General features: G+C 33.2%; 1 protein-coding gene across 1 annotated transcript; it reads right to left on the bottom strand.

Annotated features, from left to right (window-relative positions):
- Nucleotides 1-1,660: 1,660 nt before the first annotated feature.
- Nucleotides 1,661-18,812, bottom strand: LOC100802413 (uncharacterized protein ECU03_1610-like). The gene is made up of 2 exons (XM_014775086.1): nucleotides 18,618-18,812; nucleotides 1,661-1,948 (listed from the first exon to the last, which is right to left on the bottom strand). Exons 1-2 carry the CDS (start codon nucleotides 18,810-18,812, stop codon nucleotides 1,661-1,663), a joined length of 483 nt encoding a protein of 160 aa, XP_014630572.1.
- Between the last annotated feature and the right edge of the window lie 218 nt (nucleotides 18,813-19,030).

The raw sequence follows: 19,030 nt of genomic DNA, 5'->3' as shown, positions 1-19,030 counted from the left end.
TATATATACATGAAAATTTGAAAATAAAAGGGAAAGAAAAATCGGAAAACTAAAGATAAATCTACCAACTAAATTATACATACTATATTTACTAATAGATATTAGAGATAAAAATTAAAAAAAAAACTAAAAACTAAAAAGATATTTACATGTTATTCAAAAATTAGGAGTAATTAAGGAAGGAAAAATTAAATGCTGAAAATATTTACAAGATAATTAGATAAGATAATTACAAAAGATATGATAGTAAATACAAAAAATCTGAAAATCACTATCAATTAGATAATATATTTACAAGATAAAATTAAAATTAAATTATTAAATAAAAGTGACATATCAATCAAATCTTAAAAGATATGATAGATATTATTTGAATTTTCAATTTCAAAATTTTTACAACTACCTAAAAAGATATGAGATATTTAGAAACTAATAAAATTTAATCTATAACTAACTACCTAAATCTAATCTAAAAGATATATACACCTACTTTATTTGCTCTAAGTATTATCTACTAAACTATCTACACCAAATAAAATCTATCTATAATTATATATAACTACTTATAATTATTTACTAGTCTATTCACAAATATTTACAAATTCTTAATCAAATAAAAATAAAATTCCATTTATTTTCTGACAATGATGCCAAAAACTTGTAAGTATTTTATTTCACGTTAGATTCAACTTATAGGCCAAGTATAACCCAGTCATGGTATAGTAATTGAAATATCATTCAGGTTGTTTTCCAAATGAAGAAAATGAGGAATTTCATGTAATTATTTAACTAAGAACTAGGTTTTTGTATTTTTGTTTTGTGATTGTCACAAAATAAATGACATAAAACAAATTGCAATAAAATTAAATGACAATGAAATAATTAAGTAAAGATAAAAATACTATACTTGGTTGGTGACGTCGATCTTGATGAATTAATATCTAGGTTTAGACTTGGAATTTGCCCAGTTCATTGAAACTTCATAGTTCTCTACTCATCTTTCTTGCTTATCCCTAATTCACTGATGTATTCTACCCCATTTCCTGCATAGTTGCAGATTTTAAACTACTTGCTAGATACCCAATCCCTTGGACATACCGACACAAGCAATCAACATTAATGTTCTATTTAGCGAATCATCCTCGAGATGCTTTCATGTGTAGATAAAATAGTTTGGATGTTAAATAACTGAATGTATAAAAAATAATTATATAAGTTAGTTATGTCCTTTTTGGAGGCATAAAGACACTCAGTACATAAGTATTAGTTTTTTTTTTTAAATGGATGTTGGTTTTAATAACGGCGCATTGGACGCAAAATAATATAATTAATAAATATAAGTTCCACACACTACTAAAAAACACGCATTTCACGACGATGGATCTACAACAATTATACAAAAACCGTCTTTAAAAATAGGGCGGTGACACTTTTGTAATTAACTCAAGTCGTTAGCGATGGTTTTTAAAAAAACCGTTGTTAAGATTAGTGAAACTATGACGGTTTTGGGAAAACCGTCATTGGGACTTGTTAACATTAGCTAGTCTGCGATGGTTTTTGGAAAACCATCGTTGGGACTCGTTGGTCAATGACTATTTTTCTAAAATCGTCATGGTTTTGTTGTGCCTAGGTTTAAATAATTTTTGCAAAACTCTTCATCTTAGTCTTGAAGGTTTACCGCCATCTCCCATGCCCCTTGCACGCCCTGCTTTGCCTTCTTCGCCAAACTCTTTAGTGTCTCCCCTGCCAACACCGCCACCTCCTCCATCTTCTCCTTCATCCTCTCAGCCCCCTCCCTACTCTTGTCTGCGACCATTCTCGTTGTGTCCTTGGCACTCTCTTTTGTGTCATATGAATAGTCAAAAGTCTTCTCTGCTGCGTTCTCCACCCTGTCCTTCATAGACCCCACAACATCCTCTATGTTCTCCTTTGCGTCCTTTGTCTTCTCCTTTGTGTCATATGTGAAATCCACAGAGGATCGATTTTCTCTTAATTCGACTATTAAAGAGCTTGTCACCTCAACATGCAAAGGTATTGAATTGCTACAAGCTTCTTCTCCATTTTAATTGTTTCATTTCATAACATTTTGAATTAATTGATTCGTTTTCTCTTTTTTAGTGTTTGATAAAAGTTGAGAAAATAAGCATGGAACTTTACTTTGTTAGCTACACTAGAAGATTCATAGCTACAATTATAAAGGAGATGAAAGAAATTAAAGAATGAAAGTTGTTTTGTTTTGATGTGTTTTTGAGCTGCATTTCTTTTTGTTTGCTAAAGAGATTTATGATTTTAACTTATTTGAGGTGAGAAGTGTTGAAATGGGGAATGGAAGTTCCATGACTGTGTTGTTTGTTGTGATTGATTTAGGTTGTTTTCTTTACCCCGTTGGTTAACCTAAAAATTGATTTGTTCACTGAATTGGTTCAAGTTGTTTACCCTATTGGTTAACCTAAAATAAGATGCTTATCTTGTTATTACTAAATGTTTTTCCTGATAATGGTGATATTACTAAATGCTTGCATTTAGTGATTAGTTTATCTTCTTTATAAACTATTTCAAGCGTGTTATGCTACTAAAAATTACCATTATTTCGTTTCCTTATAACTTGGTGCATTGATAATTTGCATATGGTGATAGATGGGAATGGCTAGTGGGTGGGAAACAATTTGTGGACAGGCTTATGGAGCTCAACAATATCAAAGAATTGGGATGCAAACATAAACTGCTGTATTTTGTCTCATATTGGCTTCTATTCTGGTGTCTCTCATTTGGATCAACATGGAAACCATACTAGTTTTCATAGGCTAAGACCCTCTAATTTCCTTTTAACTCAACTGTAAGTCATATGGATGCTTGCCTCTTACTTTATCATTGATTAATTAATCATCTCTTCATTGTTTATGACTTCACGACCTATTAGGCTATAAGGTTAACTTTGTATTTTCTATGCAATAACTGACTAGCTTATATAAGAAATCTAGAAAAGTAATTTCTATCTCCTAAATAGTGAACTTATATAAGAAAAGTGTGCCTCTGAATTTGGTTTCCTCTCCTTATTATTCAGTTTGACATTAATAAATTTTTGTAATATGCACTAAAGGATGGACACTTGGGAAGATGATGATTCAATATCAAAGTCATGAAGAACTTATCCTTTTGATTTACGTATTAGAGATTTTAGGTGAAAATGAATCATTTCAAATCCTTTCTTATTTCTTGAATTTTAAGCTAAAAAAATTACATATTTATTTTTTTTCTTTGAACTAACTGCAATTGTTCAAATGCTTTTTGTTGGACCTTGTGGCCTCAATAACTTATGAAGGGGTGAATTAATTTTCCACTAACAAACTTTTAACCCCCTTCTAAAAGAGATAGGCTCAGAATGCAGAAGAAGTAGCAATCAATTTAATAATATTCTTTAAACATGCAAGACACAATTGATTGCAACAAAATAAATAAGATAAGGGAAGAGAGAATGCAAACACAATTTTATATTGGTTCGGCAAATTCCGTGCCTATGTCCAGTACTCAAGCAACCCACTTGAGATTTTCCACTCCCTTTGTAAAAATTCGTTTACAAAGTTTGAACCACACAGGGACAACCCTTCCCTTGTGTTCAACATTCCTTACAACTTAAGAGACCCTCGGTCCCTTAAAAAATCTCATTGAATAAGAAGAAAGAAAGAAGAATTCTCTCTTGAAGAGAAGGATATTATGATTGAAGTCCATGTAAGAATCCTTATAGATTTTGCAAGTGTTTGACCAAGGATTTCTTTTGAGAGAGCATTTGACAATGAAGTTCTTTTAGAATCTCTCTCATTGTCTTTTGAGAGGATAAGACATTTTGGACCAGCAAAACTCTCTGCAATTTCGTCCCAAGTCACACATATATATAGGCCTTTGATGGCCATTCAAAATCCAAATGATAAGAAGTGACTGTTCGCGATATTTCCTGAAGATCCTCTTTGGTAATCGATTACAGCATTGGTGTAATCGATTACACAGTTGTTTTTATTGAACAATTGTGACTCTTTATTTAAAATTTGAATTCCCAACGTTCAGAGTCTCTGGTAATCGATTACATATGATGTGTAATCGATTACACACTTTCAAACCCTTGGTAATCGATTACACTTGGATGGTAATCGATTACATGTGCCTTGGATGACTTGAAACCTTTTGTATTGAGGCAAGGCTTGGTCTTTAGTGAATCTTGAAACTTTTTTTTTTTTTTTTGTAGAAAAGCATAGTTTCTCTAAAGATCAAACTTTTCTTCATTGAGGTGATCCTGTAACTCGTTGATAATTTTCTAATCATTTTGAACTACCTTATTTTTTGTTTCTAAATCATGAAAGTTTTGTAATAAGATGTCTTTTATTTGGATAACTATTCATTTTCAAGATGGAACAAGGACTCTGAATTTTTTCTTTTTTCAAAATCATTGCTCATTAAAATAGATTCTAAAGGACTATTGTGTTTCTTCATAAAATTTTTGAAGTTGGATATGATCTTTGCTAAGTTTTTTGAATTTTTTTTCTTAAAGACTTGTAAGCTTATGAGAGATGAAGGAGTTTTAGAGTAGCTCATGATAAGCTTGTTTGAAGGATTATGGTTTATCAAGCTCTACCTTTTCTTCATTTTCTGAATCTGATCTTCTGATGTTATATCAGCTATTAGGCACAAATTGGTTTCCTCCTTGTCTTCTTCATCCGATCTTAAATCTTCCCAGGTACTCATGAGATTTTCTTGGTTTTTGACTTGAAGGATTTCTTCTTGTCTTTGGTCTTTTCCAGTTGTGGGCATTCTGATTTGAAGTCTCTAGGTTTTTTTTTACTCATATTAGATGATTAGACTCTTCTCAGTATTACTTTTTTTCCTTGAAGAACCTTTTGGATCCACTATTGTCTCTCCACATCTTCCTAATTTTTCTTGAAATGAATGGCAACTCATCATCTTCGTTAATTTCTTTGTCTTTAGATTCATCATCATAGCAATTGCCCACACTTAGTGCTTTTGATGATGCTTTGGATGAGGGAGTTATAGACGATGAAGGCTTCTTGGTCCTATGGATGCTAAGTGCCAACGACTTTTCTTTCTTACCTTTGAAATAAAAAAATATCACATTAGAAGGGGGTTGAATAGTGTGTTAGTTAAATATGAAAACTTTTTCTCAAAGAAAAGTTCTTCACAGGAGGATATGCTTAAAACCTAGTTACTAAAGGTATTGTCCAATGAATAAAAAATAGTTTTGTTGAAAACAAAACGTTATTGTCCGTTGCTTGATAAAACAAAGTTTTCACAAAGGTTTTTCAAAAGCAGACTTATGTGATGAAGTGTATCAAAACCAGCCGAAGAGAATACTAATAAAACAACTTTGGAGAGAAGTAGAAACACTTAGGTTTATACTGGTTCACTCAAATAGAGTCACATCCAGTTTTTCTTTACAAATTAGTAAAGGGTTTCACTAATCAAAACTTGACTACAAGTATTACGTCCTACCAATCTTGGCTAAAACAGTATTCTTAAGGCCCTTTATGGCTTACCCTTAGACTCCACTGAAATCTAAGACACCTAAGTATTGTTTAACACTAAGCCACTCTTGGTATTCACAGACAACAATGTTTGAATGAATACAAAGATTCAAATCACTCAATAGAGAGGATAAATGCTTAAGTTCAAATACAATGAAATAACTTTGCTAAGCAAAGGATGAACAACTTAACCACAATAATATATCGTCCACTAATATAACAGAAATGATCACTTCGAATATCACTTGCCCTTTTTTCTCTTTGTTTTCTTATGTTGAATAATAGAGCTTGAGTTTCCTTTTATAGACTTCATTGAAGAGATCCATTATGGGATTAGCACTTTCCTTGACATCAACATTGTCTCGGAACTGGAGGCATTGCCACACATTGCATTTTTATGGAGATAGAAGGAATAAAAGTATAGACAACTGCATGTGCTCCTTCCTCTGTAGCACTTATTGACTTGGAAGAATTCTTTCAGAATCCTTCCTCTATAGCACTATGTCCTTTCTTACTTGAAATTTAAATGTTAGCAATTCAAAATAAGAGAGGCAAAATGAATTTACTAAATATGAGTTCGTCCACTTCCTTTTTTTGGCTAACATGAATCCAGTGCATAAATGGACGTCACTTATACTTAATATAAAACAATTAGTGTAAGTCAGTAAGTCCATTGGACGCGAGTAAAAGGAACACAATGTATAAACACTAGTTTTTACACAAGAGTGGACACTAGCTTATAACAATGTGTTGAACGCTAGATGTTATTCTTAATAAAATAGGGTTCCAAAGCAAATGAATGCAAACTAATAAGAGATTTAAGATAGACAATTATTACCATGTTTCCTCATATGTAGTAATTCCTATTTGTGTAATAATCAAAGTCATGAGCAAGGATGAATCTTCCATTTGTGACTAAGTAAACCATCCAACTTAACAATCACCCTTTTTTTAATGATGACAAACCATATAAATTTTGATCAAGATAAAACATAATCATGTGATAAAGATAGAGAGATTATCAATTATGTATCAAAGCATATATATATATATATATATATATATATATATATATATAAACACACATAAATGAGCACCAAAACCACTAGTATTATTAAGAAGAGTGCTTCTTTACATATCAAAATTTCATTAACCTTCTCCCCCTTTTGTCATTAACAAAAAGACATAGGATTCAAAGAAAGAAATGATGATTGGACATCATTTTCATTTTGGAGTTATTGGCGGTGGCTGACTTGGTGGTGTAGGTTCAACTTGAGCAGGTGTAGGTAGAATACTTGGTGTAGATGTAGGTGGAAGAGTTGGTTGTGGTTGGACGCTAGGGTTGATGATAGCTATAAGCATGCTCTGCTGAGCTTGTTGAAACTTTTGTAACAACATCTAAGATAAGTTGGTGAACTTAGTAACAATAGCATGTTGCATAGATTATACTACTCATTCTCCAATCTTTGTTGTTCAATATAGGCTTGTATCTCCTTCCTTGTTTGTTCTCATTGTTGCAGCATAGCCTAGTTAACCAGTTCTTGAGTTTCTTCTTTTTTTTCTTCAACATAGTGTTAGGGTTTTATTTCACATTAGATTCAACTTATAGGCCAAGTGTAACCCAATCATGATGTAGTAACTGAATTATTGTTCAGGTCGTCTCCTAAAGGAATAAAGGAGGGATTTCATGTAATTATTTAACTAAGAACTAGGTTTTTGTATTTTTGTTTTTTGATTGTCATGAAATAAATAAACAAAAATAAATTGCAATAATAATTAAATGACAATAAAATAATTAAGTAAAGATAGAAATACTAGACTTGGATGGTGATGTCGATCTTGATGAATGAATGTCTAGGTTTGGACTTGGAATTCGTTCGATCCACTGTAAATTCACTATTCTCTACACATCTCTCTTGCATATCCCCAATTCACTAATTTATTCTACCCCATCTCCTGCATGGTCATAGATTTAAAACTACTTGCCCGATACCCAATCCTTTGGACATACCGACACAAGCAATCAACATTAATGGTCGAGAATTAGCCATTTAATTACTAGAGATAACCCCCAATTAATTACTTGATTCATGTTCGAGTTTCAATAAGGCTTGCCAAAGCACAAGTCAATTCTTGAATTCATTTATAAGATGATCAATCAAATAAAAGCATCAAGTACGAAAAAAAATAAAGAACTCAAGGAATTGCACTCATAAAAATAATACAATGAAACCTAAAGTGTCTAATGAAATAATGGAGGCGTCTAGTAGGTGGAAGTCTAAAATATAATTCTAAGAATTGCTCAGGACTTCTACCATGTTACAATGAATGCCTAGCTTCCTATTTATAGAATTATATCTAGGTTTAATTAAGGAAATAATCACAAGACATTACAAACAAATAATATCTCTAATTAATTCAAGTAATTATCTTCTTCTTCAGCAAACTTATCCTTGAAAAATATTTTGCTCTTGATTTTCCTAGCTTTTATCTTCAATTTCTACAATTTCTCCTTCCTGAACTTTTTGCTGATTTTGGTCTTTTGGAGCTCCGGCCATAATGACTTGTTTTTGCTGAAAAATTATCAAAAATTCATTAAAAATAACTAAAAAAATAAAATTCTACCTAAGTAAAATCTGATTTTAAAGCTAGTTTGATTCAAAACAAGGCCTAAAGTTAACTAAAATGCCAAATAAATGTGACAAAATGCATATGAAAATCCGATAAATTTGACGTTTATCACATAGGTTGAATCACAAGGTCTTGGACTTTATTTTTTGAAAGAGTATTGGGGGCAGCAAAGTTGATAGGGGCAACATTAGAGAGTCTTTGAAAACAACCATTGTATCAGGAGCATTCTTTTGAATTGAAGTGGCTTCACTTAAGGGTTCAACCTGCTTGGACGCAAGAACATGTTGTTTGGAATGGACGACCTCATCAGCCTTGGCAATAATGGGCTCTATAGGGAATGTTGCTCGTTCATCAATCTCTTGCAATTCACCATAGATGTTTAGATTAACAAAGACCTCAGTAATCTTTCCTTTATCTTCTTTAGCTTGCTTGGTAGCTCTTGCATCTTATTCATTATTTTCCTTGGTAGCTCTCTACAAGGGATAGAATTCTTGTGGTCTACAGTGTCACTGCCATCATACCTAGATGAAGAGGCCTTGAGAGTGTCATCGCAAATAGTTTTATTCCAGAAGGTTTTGGCATCAAAACTATCTAGTTTCTTTGTAAGTTTCTTCCTATCAAAAAGTGATTTCCAGTTCCTAGGATGATTGACTATTTCCACCTACAAGGCATTTCTTCGTTGAAGTACAACTTAAATCCCTTCTTTTTGCCTTCATCATGAACAAAAAAACTTGGGCAACAACAATCAAGAACCATCTTTATGTTAGTTGTCCTACTTATATGAAGATTTGGTGGATATATAGGCAATGGCCTAATTGAAGATGTACATCTATGAAAGAATCCCACCAATAGATGTTGGGTCTGCACCAGATAGAATAAGATAAGTAGGATTGAGTGGAAGACGTCTTGTGATGAGCGTCCATATATTGATCTTTTTTCTCCATCTGATCTATGGAGGCTGATATTCCACTAATGGATCGATGTTGATTTTTGAAAAAGTGGAAGAATGTATAAAATCAAGAGAGATTTTGGTTTTATTCTTTTTCTTTTGCTTTTCTTTTTTTTCTCCTTCTTTTTCAGAGACTGGATGCACATGTTGTTGAGTTACATGGATTAACCAATGAGATTCCATCCTGACCAGGTTGGGATTTGCTAGTCGCATCTTGGAAGAAGTGTCCAATGCTACTATAGCATCAACAAGCAACACATTATAAGTAGTAGATGGAACATGTTGATAATCCTACCTTGTCCAAGGTGTGGGAGACACAGAGATGTATTCACATTGAATAGGTTCTTGGATGACTTCTTCTTTACCACAAACACACCCTTGCAAAGGTTAGTTCACCATCACTTGTTTATTTTCAAGTGGCTTAATAAATTATGATAACCCTTGATGTTTCTATAATATTTTTTTCCTTGGGATTTTAGTTAGAAGATTGGTCGAATCCGTCATTGACTTTGCAGAATCAATGAATTTCTTTCTTTTAAGCAATTGCTTGATCACCATATTTCTCAATTTATATTCTAAAGGAATATTTGCTTAAATAGTTTTTTAACTACTAAGTCTCATAATCAACCATTTCTATAGTAATAAATCCCAACTTAAGTCTTATTTAGTTAGTTAACCACTAAGTAACGCACCATAATCAAGTGATGTGTACTAAAGAATTCTTAAAACAAAATGACTCAAAAGATAGTATCTTCTTCTCATTCATGAAATTTATGCTCTCACTATATCGTACCTCTCAATCCTTGGAAGGCTTTTAATCTCAACACATTATATAAAGTTTTTCAATCAGGCCACACACACTGCCAACTTGCCTATAAATTTTTAACTCAAGGGATTAAACTATAAATGATACAAACAAACTTTTTACCATCAAGGCATTTTCAAGTTAAATAATTTTCTCACAAATCTAAATTCAAATTGAAAAAATTAACTATGACATCAATTATTGTAACTATATGATAGAAGACTACAATTTTTAATTTTCAATTTATCTCACCATTCTAAAGGTTGATTTTCTATGAAAATTCTCTTTTATGCAAATCTGTAATCCACTTGCTATAGCCATTGTTAGTTCAGCATTAATGCCTAGCTCTTTCAACTTGAGATCCTTAAACCAAAGACAAGATAGGGGGATCAAGGTACATAATTGTTAGTCGGTGAAAATGACTAACTTTTGTGTATAAAACTTGTATAAATTGTATCAAACTCTCCCAATTTATGGTTATTTTGTAATGTTATAAGTACTTTTTGTTAAGTATAGGTAATAAATACTTAGTATTTCCATTTTGTGTGCTTAATAACCATTTTCTCTCAATTTCAGGTTAATTAGGTACGCTTTGGAAAAGGTTGTTTTCACTTTCTCGCTAAGCCAATCTGCTGGCTTAGCGAGCATCCGCTAAGCGCAACATTCCTGGGCTAAGCGCAAGGAAGAATCCAGAAGAAGATGAGTTGTACAAGTTCGCTAAGCGCACCGCTTCATCTCTCTAAGTGCACCGCTTCAGTTCATCCGCTAAGCGAGAAAGGCGCGTTAAGCCAAAAATCACTAATGTGCGCTAAGCACACGAGCATGAACAAGGCCACCTATTTAAACCTGAAATCAGATTTTGTGAAGAGAGTTTGGACTGGGATTCAGAGCTTTGTATGTCTAGGGTTTCTAGAGAGAGAAAGGTCCAAGTTCCAGAGAGTTTTGAGAGATTTTGTTGTGTGAAGATCTGCAGAGACCAGAGCTCGAAGCAAGAGCCGGTTTGAAAGCTTGAGATGAGTTTGTGAGTGATTATGAGATCCTAGAGGTGAAGGAGGCATCCTCACCACTTATATTTTTGCAATCTTTCATCTTGTTCTTCTCTTTGTTTTTAAGAAAGCTTCCTGGTATGGAAAGCTAAATCCTCTATTTGATCTTCCATGTAAGTACCTGATGTAAATATATGTTTATCTATTTAATGATGTTTTGTGTGTTCTCTGTGCTATCTGCTTTTCATTCCAGTATGCCTTTACCTTGACCACATAGATGCATGCTTTGTTAGGGTCATTCAATAGTGGAAATTGGTATGACTCTAAAGTCCTTGATAGTGCAGGGCTGAGTTATCGTTCTTTCATGAGGAATCAGGGTGCGATAAGTTAGTTGAGTATGTGTGTCTTAATGCAGTCCTGGTTGAGTTAAGTCTTACAAGAGGAATTTGCGGACGATGCTTGATCAGGATTAGGCTAAGCTATCATGAGGAATCGTGGTTTAGTATTTCAGGAGACACCATAAGAACACATGAGCATTGTTAGATAGAGAATATCTTTTTAGCATCAGGCACCTATTAGGAAGACCAACGTGTTCTCTACTTGTTTTTACACATCATTTCTCTCGTGTGATTTTTCTTTCTTTTTTTGCACAGATAGTTTATACACTTGTTCATATTCACACTTACTTTCACACAATAGCACCTATTTGCTGAAATAGCTTACCAAATAACACAAGTTCCCTGAGTGTTCGATACTCGGTTCTTACCGTTTTATACTACTTGTGTGATGCGGTGCACTTGCTGGAAGCTCAAACAATAATACAATCAAGGACAGATCCATGAATACATGAAAAAGGGGCCGAAAATTTCTTTTTACACAATTATTTCATAAATAACTTTTTTGATAAATAAAATGTTCCACAAACATATTTATTATCAAATTCATGTGTAAAACTAGAGGTAAAATCTACTACTAGAATAAAATTAAGCAAACATTAATTCAATACTCTATTTTTCTCTATCAATATTTATTTTATTTTATTTTTCTTCTCAAGTATATAAAGAATCTAGAGGGAGGGGGCAAGGCCCCTGCTAGCCCTTACCTTAAATCCATCCTTGAATACAATGATGTCATGGTATTTAAAACTTGCATTATGTTCTTTTTTTTAATTTATAAAACACACTAAATTTTTCATTGAAACCACATAAAAAATTCCAACAACACCATATAATGAAATTAGTTTTATTTTCTTTGAAGAATCTCCTTTATCCAAAATTATAATAAAAGAATATTATATTGATTCAAAAAAATTAATGTACCATGTGTTTTGAATAAATTGGCAACAAAAAAAATATTTTGTGACTCATAATCAAAACCTTTGCACTACCACTTTCAATTCCTTCATAATGCTCATCATTGGTACAGGTTTTCTAGGCATTCCATCTCCATGCAGCAAAACAACAAAAACACCTCTCCAACTCCATTTATTTTTTTTTTATAGAAATTATGAGTTTGAAAAATAATAAGATTTCTATAGTCACTTTAGTACTTGAGATTGTTGTCCTCAATGTTTAAAACCACAAATCTGCTATTCATGAACCACAACCTACTAATAACCCATTTACCCAACAGTGTAGGAGGTAAACAAATTTCTATCAGCACAGATGTGCTTGGTAGCCCCGGAGTCTACCACCTATTTTCTAACATTGGTCACAACATTGACCTAAGTAATGATTGCAACAATTATTTCATCTCTTTTAGCTAGGTTAGCCCTAGGCTTATGAACTTGAGAAATGATCACAACAATTATTATTATTTCTCACCACTCGATGTTTGCACTATGTTGCATAATGTCTTGGCCCTCCATAAGCAAAACAATTTCCTTTTTTCTTGAAAGTGGGGTTAGAAGTAGGAACACGTAGGATTTATTTTCTTGTGATCAGTTTTGTTACTGTACCTTTTCTGAATTGCATTATCTTGCACCATATTTGCCTTGGAAGATAAAGCCTTGGCCCTTGCAACAACATATTCATTTTATTTGGTATCCTTAATGATGATGTGTGTGATAAGGTCTGACAGAGACATCTGTTTGTGCCTATGCTTCATTTGTTGTTTGTAATTAGTCTAGGATTCATGAAGTTTCTCAATAGGAGCTAGGAATAAATTTGTCAGGTAGGGTTGTGTTTTTTTCCTTTAGGTCTTCAAGTAACTTGTGGTACTCTTTGATTTGTACCTTGATGTCCTTTTTGTCCAGTGATAGTAATTATCGATGATGAAACATTGCCTGACTATGTCCTTAACAGCATGCTTCAAAACAAGGGGTCACATATCTCATTTGCTTCCTTATACGAAAAGTAGACATCGAGACACTTGTTAGACAATGTACTCAGTAAGGTGTGATGACATACCTTATTCACTTGATTCGATTGTTCAAGTTGTTTGGCAGGTGTAGCAAAGTCAGGCCTTTTGGCGGTAAGGGTGAAAACTACCCCATGCATGTCCAGTAATGTGTGGACACATTCCTGATAGTGTTGAAAATTTTGGCCTACAAAGACCTGGATCTTAGACACATCCAAGAGTGGCTTGGCAAAGGTAGTAGAGGGTGAAGTGACAAAAATACCAAGAATGGGGTTTTGAAAAACTATTAATCTTCTTTTAAATGCAAAAAGGTTTCTAATTATAGTTCAAAATGAATAGGTTCAGAAAGAGAAAATTGTTCTGAGCTTAGAATGAAAATGCAACAGTTTTGGAAAAATATTTCTTCTACAAATTAAAGCTTTTGTTCCAAAGATGGTTGTTTAATAAAAACCTTTTGGTAAACAAAATTTCACTTATGTTGTTAGGATGAAAATAACAGATTTAGTGTTTTGATCAAAACTATTTTCTTAAATCTATGCAAAGAAAAGTAAAGAAAAGATAAGGAAGAAGAGTGCATAAAGGTTTTTATATTGGTTCATCGCAACCTAGGACTATGTCCAGTCTTCACCCTTCAATATAAGATTTTCATCAACACAACCAGTTCACAATTTTACTAGCAACCACTGGATTTCACAAACTTGTTAGTTCCCCATTGGACTTCAATCCTAGCCTTAGCTAGACCAGCTACACCATTGGATTTCTTCTTTGCCAGCCGCTATTGGTCCTTATAGAAAATGGTCTATGATTAACTGCATAAATTACAGATTTTCTCCTCGCATGAGGGATTCCACTCACGAAATTAATCTAACACTTCTATCTAAAACTATTACAAACTTTGAAAGCACAATACAAAAATGAGTCTCGCTTATAAAGAGGGTTGAAGCTGAAACATGAATTTCTCAGTTAAAGATCTAGCACAATGGGTTGCATATTTTGAATGCTTCAACTTGTTCTTCATAGCCTTTGAAATTGCCTCATAAAGCTCCTAGAAGACCTTTATAGTAGCCTCCATACAACTAACACACTTCTAGAGCAAGTAGGTGCACTTTCCAGTTGTCATGATGTGACCGCAGATAGAGCCATTCTAAGGTTCTCTTTTCGAGGAACCTTTCTGCTGGGCATTTTGAAAAACAATCAAAATAGCCATTTTGATGTTTACTGAGAATGAATCAAAAATTTGATGAATTCCTTTGATGAAGTTCGGATTGATATCCCATTCTGATGTAGTACAACTTCATCACTCTTAACACCTTTTCACAGCTTCAAAGCATTTTGAAGTTGATTACTTAAAAAAGACTTAGTAGAAATTGATTTGCTAGTGTGTTAGTGCATTGTCCAAGGTAAGACTGAGTAGTTCTCCTCAGCCTTGCAGCCTGATGCTTGACATCAATGTTTCTCATGGAAAACTTAATCATTCGACAATCTTGCATCTTCTTATGTAGTTAATTCTTTCGTTTTGATGTGCCTTCGGAAACTATGGCAACATATGGAAGGTGAAGAACTATCAGACTTAAGTCTTCTACTAATGTTCAAGTGATGCATTACGAGTCTTTCTAAATGATTCTGATGTTTAAAAACTCAGAGTCAAGGTTTTCACCATTCTAATGTAGACTCTACATAGCTTCACTCTGAACCATGATGCTCTTCATGTAGCCTTTGAAAAATCTTCTATGTAAGGCCTTGCTGTTAAATATATTTCAAATAACCAAGTACTCAGAGGGAAGCAAACTTCATCATTCTGATGGGCTTCAAGAATTCTTCTAAGTACTGAATTCTGACAGCAGTTTTGTGATCCTTTCTGAGCATCATTCTGAGTACCTCAGAATGAAAGAACATCTTTGCTTCTCAAAGTAATAAACACTAAAACAGTTAAGCAGAATGTTAGCCATCACTTTATTCAATCATCCTTTCAATTTTCATTACTAATGGTTTGTCATAATTAAAAACAGGGATGTGGATTCAACAGTGGGAATCGAAGAAGTCTACACTAGAGTGAAAATATCAATATTTTTCTCTAGCAGTTATAAGTCCTTTAGATTGTTGGAAACAATGTTGAAGATCATGAAGAATGGCTTCCTAAGGTGTGTATGAGCACTGTCCCAAAGGACTTATATGTGGTATACCATTCAAGCCACCCCAAGATAAACAAGAACTCCTTAGATGTGTTGAGACCACAAAAAGAAGCAAGGGCGAAAAATCAAACCCAAAAATAGAGAAAGGATTCTAGAGAGAGAAGAAAAGGATTTTCTTTTCAGTGTGAAAAACATGGTTAGAGAAGGTCGTATATATAGCACTAGTCGAGCACTTTGTGATCATTTGAAATTAAAGGACTTTTAAATCGTGATGAAAATAATTGATACGATTATGAAAATGTTTAAAGACAAAACACAAAAACAAATGAATGATGAAGACTAGAAATCCAATGTTTTTCATAATTGAGCCAAATTAAAATTTGTCACACTAAAAACCAGAATTTTTGGATAAACTTTTGAATTTAAAATAATTCCCAAAAGGAATTTGATTAAATAAAAAATCAAAAGATTGCACGACCCATTATCACACCCCATGGGGGCATATTGGTGGATTTACACAATGTCAAGTCCACAAGACCCAAGCTCATGTGCGTGAGACTTCCACCTCTTACTAGCCACTTTGATAACCCATATCACAAGTTGATATATAAACACTTCCGCCAAAGATATTCTAGGAAATGTGGGACTTTGCCTTTTGAAATACCTTTTCAAACTCAAAAACACAACAAAGAGTTCTTGCTAATAATGAGTTTGTCAAAGTCGAGCTTTCAATATTGCATCAAATAGTTGAGTTAGATGAAATTGAATTTTTTGTTTTTATTTTTAACCACCTAATTAAGACATGTGGTTAATCTTTGTTTCGAGGTTTAGTCACATTTAAAGTTGTTTTTTTAGTTTCAATGATGTATTATGTGGGGATTGAACCCATATCCTTCTCCACAAACTCAATTGCATTGCCAACTAAAATATAATCATTGTGTGAAATAAACTTATTATGATACACTATTAGTATAAAAACTTTTATATTGTCACTTGATTAGAAATTATTTTAATAAACATTTTCATCCAGTGATTGATAAAAAAGTATTTTCACAAAGGTTTTTTCAAAATAATGATTGTGTGACAAAGTGTGTCAATATAAACTAAAGAGAATACTAATCAAATAGCTTGAGAGATAAGTAGAAACACTTAGTTTATAGTGATTCGCTAAGAACTACGTCCAGTTCTCCTTCACAAACCAGTCAAGGGTTCCACTAATCAAACCTTGATTACAAACATGTATTTTTTCCTACCACTCTTGGCTACAATAGTATTCTCTAGGCCACTACTGGCACACCCTTAGACTCCCCCTGAATCTAAGACACACAAGTATTGTTTAACGCTAAACCACTCTTAGCTTTCACAAAAAAAAATATTTGATTCAATACATAGATTCAAATCACTCAACATAGTGAATAAACAATTAAGCTCAAATACAAATAAATAACTTTGCTACGTAAATGAACTTATTAAGCATTGTTAGGTATCCTTCAATGACTTGACAAATTCTCACTTCAGAATCCTCTTGCTTTTCACTTCGTATTTTTGTTCATTTTCTTCTTGATCTTAATAGTAGAGCCTTGATCACTTTTTATAGACTTGATGAAAGTATCCATTATGGGATTAACACTTCTCTCTGATTTGATTGTTGTCTCACAACTAGAGGTAGTGCTACATGTTACGCTCTTATGGATAGAGAAAGAATAAAAGTACAGACAATTGCATGTGTTCCTCTCTTTAGCAATAATGACCTCTAAGGAATATTCCTTTGAACACCTTTTATTCCTTTCTATTATTTCCTTCCTTAAATTCAAATGTTAGCAATTCAAAATAAGATAGGCAAAAATGAATTTGTGAAAGTTAAGTCATGCACTTCCCTTTGTAGCAAACGTTGATTCTAGTACAATGTTGGATGTCACTTATACTTGATATAAAAGAGACTATATAAGTGATTAATTTCATTGGACGTGAATAAAAACAATACAATGTATAGACACTAGTTTCCACAATGAGTGGATGCTAGTTTAGAATAGTGCATTGGATGTTGGATATTACTCTTTAATAAAACAGTTTCCATTTGTGATTGGATGTGTACTTATAAGAGTTGTAAAGTATGAAGTAATACCAAGTGTGCTCATATATAGTAGTTCTTGTTCACTTAAAAATAGCTCATTAGTCCATCGATAATTTATACCTTTTGTGATCATAAAAGTTATGGGTAAGGACGGATCATCCAGTTGACAATAGACCATCCAGACTTAACAATATCCCTCTTTTATATGATGATAAACCATAAGATAGAAGGATAATGCATGATTATGAATTATGTTGTAGAACAATAATATCATAGCAAATATATATGTATGTAGGTTTATAAAAACTCCCCTCGAGTTCAATAACCTTTATGCATGACATGTAAAGCATATATATATATATATATATAAAACAACAAATAATAATAAAAACAAACAAGAGATAACCAAACCACAATTGTATTATTTAAATTCCTTATTGGAATTAACAAAAAGACTTAGGGTTCAAAGAAAGAAATGATGATTGGAAATTATTGTCACCCTTGATTGGATGGTGGTGGTATTGATGTTGGTGATGATGGTGTTGCTTCAAGAGGTGCAAGCAGTATACTTGGAGTTGGTTGTTATTAGACGATAGGAGGTGGTTGGACGACAACACCCAACATGATTTGTTAAGCTTGTTGTAGGTTATGTAGTAGCATTTTTGATAGACTGGTGAATTGAGTAGCAATAGTAAATTGAATGGAATGCTTATATTGCTCACTCTTCAATATTTGTTGTTCAACATAAGCTTGTAGTTCCTTCCTTGTTTCCTCTCTTTGTTGAGCCATGACATGAGTTACCAACATTTGAGTTTCTTCATTCTGCCTTGTCAGGGCTTGATCAAGCATTGCTTGGATGTGATCTTTAGTTAAGGAACTAGAGGCAGATAAGTTGATTAGTGCAACATCAAAGTTGCTAGAGAAGACAACAATAGCATCACGAACCTCCTTTTCCACTAAAGAGGCTTCATTTGAGGTGTTAGCCTACTTGGATGCAGGTTCGGGTTGATGTGTTCGAACAACCTCATTAGCTTTTGTTGCATTAGACTTTATAGGGGATGCTGCTTGTTCTTCATTCTGTTGAGGTTTGCCTTTGTTCACTTTTGTTGCATTGGACAAAGGCAAACCTCGATAGTGAGATCAATAAATACCTTAGTAACTTTTGCAGCATCATCCAACACCTGTTGGATTGCCTTTGTTCTCTTTTCAATTTCTGCCTTAGCATTTTCTTCTACAACTTTCTTAGCCTCAATAACAACTTTATAAGCTTTCTCTAACTCTTTTCTTTTAGGCTTCTGCACTTCATGAATTTTCATCACATGATCTTTGAAATCCCTCTCATCCATCTTCATAAGATCATAGACAATGTCGTTGAAGATGATGGGAAGTTCTATTAGCCGAGAGATGATTGTGTCATCTTCAGAGTCCTTTAAAAACACACTCATGCATCATCAAAGTAATGCATCTTCACTAAACAAAACACTTGAATGGAATCCTCGTGGTCAACATTGTCATTGTTGTCATAATCAAATGATAAAGCCTTGATCATATCATTCCAAACAAT

This window comes from Glycine max, chromosome 4 (genome assembly GCF_000004515.6).
Source record: "Glycine max cultivar Williams 82 chromosome 4, Glycine_max_v4.0, whole genome shotgun sequence".
In the NCBI taxonomy this organism is placed as follows: Eukaryota; Viridiplantae; Streptophyta; class Magnoliopsida; order Fabales; family Fabaceae; genus Glycine; species Glycine max.
The sequence above is the reverse complement of the archived record's forward strand: the minus strand, read 5'-3'. Positions and strand labels throughout refer to the sequence as shown.